This window comes from Papilio xuthus, unplaced genomic scaffold (genome assembly GCF_000836235.2).
Source record: "Papilio xuthus unplaced genomic scaffold, Pxut_1.1 DF826945.1, whole genome shotgun sequence".
Classification (NCBI taxonomy): Eukaryota; Metazoa; Arthropoda; class Insecta; order Lepidoptera; family Papilionidae; genus Papilio; species Papilio xuthus.
Genome location: NW_013531704.1, coordinates 7,380,522 through 7,391,497, shown reverse-complemented (window position 1 = coordinate 7,391,497; position 10,976 = coordinate 7,380,522). Strand labels below are relative to the sequence as shown.

General features: G+C 34.8%; 1 protein-coding gene across 3 annotated transcripts; it reads left to right on the top strand.

The window, feature by feature from the left end:
- Window positions 1-528: 528 nt before the first annotated feature.
- Window positions 529-9,253, top strand: l(2)k01209 (uridine-cytidine kinase-like lethal (2) k01209). 3 transcript variants are annotated; one of them, XM_013317183.1, is made up of 13 exons: window positions 529-701; window positions 3,216-3,337; window positions 4,214-4,243; window positions 5,464-5,643; window positions 5,843-5,949; window positions 6,107-6,277; window positions 6,591-6,727; window positions 6,808-6,994; window positions 7,202-7,291; window positions 7,542-7,701; window positions 7,790-7,935; window positions 8,531-8,728; window positions 8,861-9,253. In XM_013317183.1, the coding sequence occupies exons 1-13, from the start codon at window positions 649-651 to the stop codon at window positions 8,975-8,977; spliced, it is 1,698 nt and encodes a 565-aa protein (XP_013172637.1). In that variant the 5' UTR covers window positions 529-648; the 3' UTR covers window positions 8,978-9,253. The 3 variants fall into 3 exon arrangements, with proteins under 3 accessions (XP_013172637.1, XP_013172639.1, XP_013172638.1); XM_013317184.1 differs by lacking the exon at window positions 529-701 and adding an exon at window positions 708-1,089; XM_013317185.1 differs by lacking the exon at window positions 4,214-4,243.
- Window positions 9,254-10,976: the final 1,723 nt, after the last annotated feature.

The following is a 10,976-nucleotide window of genomic DNA, read 5'->3' as shown; positions in this document are numbered from 1 at the left end:
GGACCGTCTTAGTCCAACGATTTGGTTAAAAGTTTTTAACTGAACAGGTAGTAAAGAGGTTGCTTTAAAGTAATGAAATGAACGTCAAACAGTATGTATAGTAATAGTACGAACTCTTCAAAAAATTAAGCGAAAAAATACAATGCTTCAAACGCTAGTAAAAATGTTGTTACGTTACATTGCAATATACGAATTAGGCACAATGTTAATCTATACAGTGATAAAATGTGTTTGGAAAACTTAACACGTTTTTGTTGTTTTTAATAAATTTTATTTCAAAGTTAAAAAACAAAAATGGTACAAATAAAATATAACTTGGGATACTTCAAATGTCGTACGTTCAGAAACTGATTATGACGTTTGACACCTTTTCATTTTCCTTGCATCGTCTTATTGAAGTAAATTCTCGATCAATATTCCTTAAAATAATTTTCTGTGTTTTACAACAATAAAGCTTGATTTTATTAATAAAAAGAAAATTACAAAACCGAAAATGCACGTGATTCGATTTCCGAACGAATAAACGTCAAAAAATTTATACTGCGTGTGCTTTCAGCCGTGAACTTTCAAAATTTCACGTTTTCACGTTGTCGTATTGTAAAGTTTCATATTGTTCAATCGTGATTCATTTTTCCGCATTCATCTGTGATGGCTGGGAAGCTGAATAAGTTTGAAACTCCCAGCTCCGCGAGTTCCGATAGGTAATTCGTGTGTGCTAATCTAAATGTAATGTTTGTTTGTACAGCTGGTTAGTGTCAACAAAATTTTGTTTAAAGGACATTCTTAATCAGTATGAGCATGTTCTTCGTACCGTACGTCCGGTGTACATATACGGAGTGTATCAGTGCATTATAAAAACTTTGCATTTCCCAACGCTAAAGCGTAACACCACCTGAAAATATAACCTCATCCATGCATTGTGATTTGTGATTTATTTTTAGACATTAATTTAGTACATTGACGGCTTGCTGACGCTGTGAATAAAACACGTGCTCCTAAACCTCCGTGATCTTATAAACAACTAGATCAAATTTAAGAAGTCAAAAAATTAATAACCATGGAGGCTGCTTCATTGATCATCCCGAATCCGTAAGAGTTTTCCAAATTTTTGGTTACGTCTTTTACATAAATGTTGTATTTACTGCACAAAACCACAGAATTAGTCATAAATATAATAAACAAATAATATTCAACTTGGAATAATATCATATTATCACAGAAATGCGATGTTTAAACAAATTTTGCAAAGTACATAACAATGTAGTAAATTTGACCTTGTACAGATAAGAAATAACAAGGCACAGACAAACTGATATGATAAAATCATATAGAAAATACAACACAGTGATAAAAATCAAAACATTAAAAAAACAAAGGCTATTGTTTTTTGAGCAATTTACTAAAATATTGATATTTCAATGTAATGTATAGAAACTGCAAAAGATTTGTCTGAAAATTTGATGTTTTTCATAATATGTAAATATATATTCAGTCATTATGCACATTTAAAAAACAAATTAATATTAGAAGCATTAACCCAACTAACTGATAAGTAGGAATCTGTAGTCAGACATAAGGAAGGCCTAAATTCAACACTGGATCTTAACTACCCGATAAAACACTAGAGTTGATAAAACATACTTTCCATTTCTAATTAATGTTACATCACACAATAAAATCTGCACATTTCAATGTAAATGCATAACAATTATTCTAATAGTCTTCTATTTTTAATTGTCTTGAAAATTAGTCACAATTATTAAAAGAAGTAAAAAGATTTTATGTAATAAATACCAATACTTTCATCGAAATTAAACAATGGAGTCCACTAGTAATAAAAAGAAAAAGAAGAAATATCAATAAAATTCATCTGCAAAATTTAAGAAATGTCCATTGGTAGATTGCTATCCTACCATATTAACAATTGTTAAACTTTATTATTATAGTATGACCAGTAATATAAAACACCACATAATATTGCAGAAATATATATAATTAAAGTCTGCATATAGCAGGTGATGTAATGAAGGCAGGCTTTCAATTGTCCTGGTTAAACTATAGTTTCTAAAAGAGTATCAAAAAGGTTCACTATCCTAATCCACATAGATAAGATAATCTTATGATTATGTCAAGTACAATAATAGCAATTTCATGTATTGATGAGTGTTAAAAGATTGATAAATTAAAAGATTGTGAAACATAAAAATTCTGATTTAAATATTATCATGTGATTTTGTGACTAACGGTGGTTAAAAATCTTATATTTGAAGAAATTCTTTTAATTGTTTTAGTTAGCCTAACATAAATTTATTACTCAATGCAACCAAACTCCATTGAGTGAGTGAACCCAAGGGATAATGCTATGCTAGGCTATGGAGACAATGATATTGAAAGTAATTAGTGTTTTGAAAAATTTGATAACATTATTTTCTCTAATGATTGAATCTAGAAAGTTTAAATCTAAAAATTCAAAGCACAATATATTTAATCTTATTACTTATATTATAAATGCCAATGTTTAGATGGATGGATGTTTGTTAGAAGGTATCTCCATAGTAGCTTATTGGATCTTGGTGAAATATGGTATAGGTGTAGAGTAAAATCTAAAAGAACACCATAGGCTACTATTTTTTTTAATTCTGTGCAAATGAAGTTGTAGGGCGACAGGTAGTTATTAATAAAATCTATTTAAGAAAATATCAATTAGTCATATAAATTAAGATTTCACTTTTTGTATAACAAGATTTTTGCCACACGGTGAATAAGACAAGGAGAAGTATTAACAAACCTTGACACCAAATGTTAGTGACATATCACAAACAACAGCCTCATATATCCTTGACTGAATAATTATAGCAATTTCTCTTTTATGTTACAATCTTTAATTTTTTTTTTGTTAACATGTTTGATAAATACCTGTTGACATCATTCAAGCTAGTGGGCATGAGTGAAACTAAATTACATAAGTGTAGTGTCCCACTTTAACCGTGGGTTTCTGAGACCAAAATTGTCAATTAAAACATACTATTATCTCTATTTTGTATAAGATAATGACAGCGATGACAATAACTAATGTCTTAAAAGTTTCATGAGATTTTTGTCACCTTCATATCCATGCATAAATAGGTTCTGCAAATTTTCTGATAGAACTAACAATCCTGACTCATTACTCACTGGGTGTTACAATGGAGATTAACTGTAACATATTGTTGCAGTGACACGGAGCTGGCATTAGAGCTGAGTGAGCAAGTGTTCCTAGATGAAGAGGACTACTCCCGTGCCCCTGCCTCACCCACAACAGTGCCAAATGTCCGGTCTTACCGTCCACCTTCGACAGGTATTCATAAAAATCAATTATGTCTAAAATTATTTGAAAAAAATCTGAATATTTATAAATTACTATTATGATTTAAGAAATATTTTGATATTCCATAAACTTTGCTATAACATGTTATTATAAAAGTACTGTATTACTTTCGAGTTCATTTTTGTATCAAGTATTCCAAGCTTTGATTTGTCACGGAAATAAATGGATATATTTCCTAGTGCCTTTCTCTATCAATGAATCAACCTTGTAGTGTCAACAAGAGCTGCTTTTTATATGTCTGTATCAAAGTCAATGTTATTAATAATGCTAAGCTTACACATGTCGCTATCAGACGCATCGCATTGTACGGATTATTTTATCTTACTGTGTCCGCAGTGGACGGCAGTAATCGGATTGCCGATGTCATTTTCGTTCGGATTTTCTAACTAAACGTACATATATACTAATAATGAAGGAAAGCGAAGAACAAATCGAACGTACCGCGGCGGGACATGGAGAGCGCGCGGACGCGTCAACCGTTCGGCATTCCTTATGACGTCATCGGCACACATCGCACTTGTCTATGAATATTAAAATCCGTATGATGCGATGCGTCCGATACTGACATGTGGACGCTTAGCATAAAAGTTACACTTTTTATGCGTCAATTTTGAAGAAATTTCTGTATATTAAAATGTAACTAATCGTGTTTTTAATTCTTTTCTATCAATTCTCACTTGCAGCCTTCGTATTTAAATGGACTTCGGCCTCTAAATGTATTCGATACGATTTGAATTATCGACACGAATTCACTCGTCCATTGTAAAATTGCGACAAAAAAAGTGTAACTTTCCGCGCCTTTTAGTTTATTTGACAGCTTTGCTTATTCTAAATTTAAATATGCAGTTGTCGTTTCTCCCGCCGGAATAGTTATAAGTGAGTAAGAAGTTTTTTTTTAAATATAATTTACGCTAGATATCACCAACACTTAAGATTTTATATTTTGTAACTTTTAGGTTATATCGTTTGAAAATATTTTTTGTTTCACTCTCACATTACTAATTACGAGATTTAAACCTCTTTAATTGTTTTTAGTTATTTAATCACTAAATTTAGCGTCTTTAAAATGTTGCATTATTTTTTTATCATTTATTGAAGGTATATTTTATTACACATATTATAAAAAAAGATAAATTGCCATAAAAATTTAACACGTTCAATGCCACTATCCTATGAATGTGTACTCGTAATACGTATCGGTAGCACTGAACGTGTTAAATTTGCGTAAACAATTTGACCCTATTTATGTTAATTTATTAGATTTTCTTTAATTAATGTTGCATTCATTGGCTTCTATAAAGAGAAACCTTAAAGTATGCGCTTATAAAATATTTAGAATATCTATTGAATAATGAACCTTCACTTAGTTACTAAGAGCTGTGCGGATAGTACTTAGTTACTTTTAACACTTGGACAGTTATTGTAACTGCAGTTTCCTCGTGAGTGTGGCACCAAGAAATAGTTGTTTTGCAAATTTAAAATTCGAACACTTTTCTTTTTTTAGTACCACTAATGCTTTGTAATGGCCAGTTATATTGCTCTTTAGTTTAGTAACTAACAAATCGGTTTTTTTTTATTTGTTAGGAAGATTTTTAAGGTATGTTTTATTAAAGTGTTTTCAGTTATTTTTTTTTCTTGTTGCAAATACGCACATACTTAAAAAATACAGTCCAATTGTTTCTTGCTATTACTTTTTCAACAATTAGGAATTCATTTAGCATTTTTTTTTAGTTAGACGACGAGTAATACATAGGAAATTGTGAAAACAATATATTTAGTTTTCTTAGTAGTGATTCTTAAAAACTCGCCAAGTTCGGTGTGACGTCATCACATGTTCAAACGTTTCTGCGAATCTCATTGTCAGAAATCGTACACATATCTTTGTAGTTTCTTAGAACTTTTTATATATACTTTGCTAAATAGTATTCTCCTATATACAGTAGTGACTAAAGATTTTATTTATAACTTTATCTAATAAACAAGAAATGACAATGCAAAAAATACTGCGTAAACAGGAACTTATCTACAATTTTGCAGGTACATAACAGATTAAATTTTGGTATTAAGTACTAGGAATAATGTTCGACATCCCTCAGGTTCTAACATAGCGAAGTCACCGCGTGCACGCCGCGTGCGCACCGCGTCGATGTCGCAGTCGACAAAGCGTACCGCGGCGGAGAGCATACTGCACGCCGACAGACGCACCATCTACACCGCCGGCCGCCCGCCCTGGTACAACTGTACGGGCGGCCAGGAGGTCGAGCCCTTCCTCATAGGTAACCTCACGTGACCTCACATAGCCTGATAAAATAGAACCTCACATGAGAAAACCTAAGACAGGGCCTCACATGGCATAACCTTCCATAACTTCAAACACTGGCACATGGCAGAACCTTCTAGGTAACCTCAAACATGACCTCACAGAAGATAACCTATCTTCACCCAACATTAAATAATGTTTGTTTTGTATTCCAGGTATCTGTGGCGCTAGTGCGTCAGGAAAAACTACAGTTGCCGCCAAAATTATTGAATCTCTTAATATACCATGGGTCACTATTGTCAGTATGGACTCCTTTTACAAAGTAAGTAACAAATATTAGTCTTCATATCTCATCTCCAACTCTGTCGTCATCTTAACTGTCACGTAAAATCAAAAAGGCGCGTTTTAATCGGAACGAAGCATGATAGTTGACTTTTGCATTATGTGGTAATGATTGAAACAGAGGTAGTTGTTTGTAGGTGTTGAATGAGAAGCAGCACGTGGCCGCGGAACGCAACGAGTACAACTTCGACCATCCGGACGCGTTCGATATGGAGCTGCTGGTGAAGGTGCTGCAGCGGCTGCGGGAGGGCAAGAAGGTCGAAGTGCCCATATACAACTACGTCACGCACTCCAGGGAGAGCCGCACTGTGAGATATACCTACTTCTTCACTTAGTCGCCAAAATATGTCTATCATTATTTAAAAAAACTGAATATTTTTATAATATCTTAAATTCACTTATCTTCCAAATCTTGGAACGTAATTTCTCTGTTGTAAATTGCTATGCCACATACGAGGAATCCTCGATTTTTGAATAGTGAAATCTTACTGTATTTAATTTTCTCTTAATTGGACGTTACTTAAATCTACACTAAGAATATACCTTAATGTTTATTTAGAGAGAGGAATGTAGACCAAAGCACGGTAGTAAAAGTGTACAATGGTTGTGTTGTGTGTATAGAAAACGATGTACGGCGCGAACGTGATAATATTCGAGGGTATCCTGGCGTTCTACAACGCGGACGTGGTGCGAATGTTGGACATGAAGGTGTTCGTCGACACCGACGCTGACATACGTCTCGCCAGGAGGCTCAGACGGTAACATAACTCGATTGTTTACATTCTCAGCGACATGCCTCCGGTTATATTTGTGAAACAGTATGTTTGTGTGTACTCAGTGACATAGTGCAGCGCGGGCGCGACCTGGAGGGCGTGCTGAAGCAGTACATGACGTACGTGAAGCCCGCCTACCAGAACTACATAGCGCCGTGCATGGCGCACGCGGACATCATCGTGCCGCGCGGCGGAGAGAACAAGGTCGCCATACAGCTCATCGTGCAGCACGTGCACAAGCAGCTGCAGCTGGTCGGTGCTCCCTCCCTCCCACCCACCACCCCTCACCCCCCACACCCCCACACACACACACACACACACACACACATGTGCTCGTACACATAGTCACGTGCTCTTACACACAGTCACGCATTTTACACAACACTCTTAATACTAATAAGTGTTATGTAGAAGAATGAATGATACATGAATGTATTAAAGTAGTGTATATGTGTGCAGCGCGGGTTCAAGGTGCGGGAGAAGCTGGCGGTGGCGCACATCGGTCAGCCGCTGCCTGACTCCCTCTACGTGCTGAAGGACACGCCGCAAGTACGACCACACATGTATTACATTTCATATTATAATCCATCCACCTTAATTCGCCGAAATAGCGAAGGGATCGCTGCCCATAGACATTTGCAATAGCAGATACCGTTGCTTACCTTTAATGAATGGAGGATAGGATGCGCAGATACTATGTGTCCACTCCTTTTCCCGACCCTTTAGAAAAGGGTAGGAAGGGTAAGGAGAAGATGGTGGTACAAAGTGTTTGTGTGTGTGTGTGTATGTGGTGTGTCAGGTGCAAGGTCTGCACACGTTCATCCGCAACAAGGACACGTCGCGGGACGAGTTCATCTTCTACTCGAAGCGTCTGATGCGGCTCGTGATAGAGTTCGCGCTCTCCCTGCTGCCCTACTCGCATCTGCACGTCGACACGCCGCAGGGATTCATATACCAAGGTAAACAACAAAAACACCTGCTCGATTACTTTGTATTTCTATATAAAGGTGTATAAATGAATGTGAACTGTACGGCGTTGTGTTTAAGGTCGCAAATGTGACGTGGAGAAGATCTGCGGCGTGTCCATCCTGCGCGCCGGCGAGACCATGGAGCAGGCCGTGTGCGACGTCTGCAAAGACATCCGCATCGGCAAGATCCTCATACAGACCAACCAGCAGACTGACGAGCCCGAGGTCTGCACGTCACCTACATTTGTACACTATGTCTTCATACAGACTAGATTCTATATAAATGATGAATTTCACCGAGATCCATGCAGCCGTTCCGGAGATAGCTTCTAACATCCATCAATCCATCCATTTAAAATGCGAATAATTTATAATATTAACAAGATGTCAGTTCTTTGAAGTTTTAATACGTTTTTATTGTTCGTAGATTTATCTCAAGCGTTTGATATAGTTAATCATCCTTAAATGAAATTCTGACGTATTTAATTTGAATATTATTGATTAAGATTATTTATAATTATGTATTATAATAATGTTAATAGTTAAATATTTATATATTCTAACTCAATTATAAGTTTTATAAAATGTATTGATGAGGATTCCCCAGGGCTGCGTTTTAGGTCCAATACATACAAACTTCTAAACTATTGCTATTCCATTTTTAATGTTTTTTGGATTCAAATTATATTGAAAAATATATTAATGGATTATGAAAAATAACAGTTGATAGAGATATATAAATAAATAGTACATAACAGAGTACATAAGTCTTTTATAAAGAAAAAGGTTTAAGAGTGAGATTTGTTACATTTTGTTGTAGCTGTACTATTTGCGGCTGCCGAAGGACATAAAGGATTACCGCGTGATCCTGATGGACGCGACCGTGGCGACCGGAGCGGCCGCCATCATGGCCATCCGCGTCCTGCTGGACCACGACGTGCCCGAACACAACATCAGCCTCGTCTCACTCCTCATGGCGGAGATCGGAGTCCATTCTATAGCATACGCCTTCCCACAGGTCAGACAAACACCGCTTTCTCTTTCATATTACATTTTAACTAAAATAATATTTATATTTGTAACAGAATTGGTACATAAGCTTTAGAAATAAAAAAATACTGAAAATTGCTTATTTTTATCATTAAATTAGGTAAAAATCGTAACATCAGCGTTGGATCCTGAGATTAATGAAAAGTTCTACGTACTGCCGGGTATCGGCAACTTTGGTGACCGATACTTTGGTACCGAGCCACCGTACGACGAGTGAGACGGCGATATACAGGTGTGGTGAGAGCGAGCGAGACGGATAGCACGCCGGTGACGTCACAAGCTTCAGGTATATCGTACTCTTTTCGTGAATTCCGCTAAAGGTAATAAAATATTTTTTTATCTCTGTCTTTTGGTTTGAGAATGAAAGAGATGGCAATATGTTTTTATTTCCTTTACAATTGAATCACAAATTTGAATCTTTATGGATTTTAAGTCACATGTATTTATTTATGCCTCGATGTTGGGCAAATACTTTTTAGTATTTTTAATTTTTAGTGCAATTATTTTTTTTTCTTGATTTTAGTATTTTTTATTACTAAAATGTTAGCTTTTTTAATTTAGCATGCAATTTATTTATGGATTTTTTTATTTTTATTTCACAGAAATGTTTTAAATTAAAGAATTTTTCCAAAATATAGTATTACATTAAGCACATTATATATTACAGAAAAAAATGCCCTTTTTTCACTTATTTATATTAATATAATCATGCTTTTAGTTATAAAAACATCGCAAAAGCAAATTCAACTCCTAAGTCATAACAAATAAAGCTGATTATTAAATAACCGAGCCGCAAATATTAGTTTTTGATATATATTACAATATACAATCACAAATATATAAATGTTTGAATTCAAACTAAAAAATATAGCTCAAAATAAACCAAAAAGAAAAATCCTGCAAAATATTGCATGCTGAAATAGACTGAAAAATTGACTTAAAAATGTATATATTTATGACAACTATTGTATAAATAATTTAGATGCATAAGTAAACGAAAGGTATTCAATTTCTAGTTTAATCTAGAATTACTAGAATCATTGTGCACAGAAATATCTAGTTTAGGTATTTATTTTGATTATTATAGTCTGACTAAAATGAAAACTTTCTGAAAATTAAAATTTGCCACTTTTTAGTACTTTGTTAATGTACACCTTTTTCACAAAATTATAAATAATTCTTGGTGCTTTTACATAATTAAATATGTATTTCAAACAACAATATAAATTATAAAAGCAATTCATTCCGTAACACGATACTGCCAGTTTACAGTACTGTTCATTTTTTTATCTTCCCACATTAACATCTCCGATATGAACAAAAGTGTTCAAAATTGTGTTAAATTAAATTTTCTCGAAGCATCTTTATGAATTCAAAAAATTGTAAATTTAGAAAAAATATCATTTTCAATTTTGGTTATCGCCAAAGAAAAGGTCATTTTGACAGCTGTCAATGTCAAAATTAGGAATGTCACATGAACACTATGACTATAGAGTATTAATTTATTTTCAAAATCGATGTTATATCGATTAATTGTAGCTGTCAAATTAGTTTTTTTTTTTAGTAAAATGTATTCGCCGCGCAATCAAAAAAATTCTTTAAAATGTATTTATTTTAAGTTAATATTTTTAAGTTATAAGTACTTTTTAATTTTAAACATATTGTTTTAAAGTGTATTTATTACCAGTAATAAAACATTTAAGATATTAATCTTATTCTTAATGTATAAATTATTTAATAAAACTAATTAATTAAACTACCAAAATAATACTATAAACTATATACTAAAACTAAACCAAACTAAAAATAAAACTAAATAATATAAAAAATCGACCCCAAATCGCTGCGGTCGCACGGTAGGGTTCCCAAGAGGCTGGCGGCATTTCCCCGTTGGATGGCCAGGCTCAACCTTTGGCCGAAATGCGCGCCAGCCCTTGGATCCCCTGAGGCGTCGATGAGGCGTGCGGAAATCTCCTTAAACAGGCGACGGGCTTCCGCACCCCAAGGCCCCAAGGTCTCCACGGCAAAAGGCGCAAATATATACGGATCTGCCAACGCCGCATATTTACGCCTTTTATTGATTTCGGCTGTCGCCGCAGCTGCGCCGGCTTTACGAGCGGTCGCTCTCACGTGGGATGGAGCAACAGTATCCACGCATGTGGCATCCCACACGAGTGACCGCCCGTTTTTCCACGGAATGAGCGTCATACCGTCGG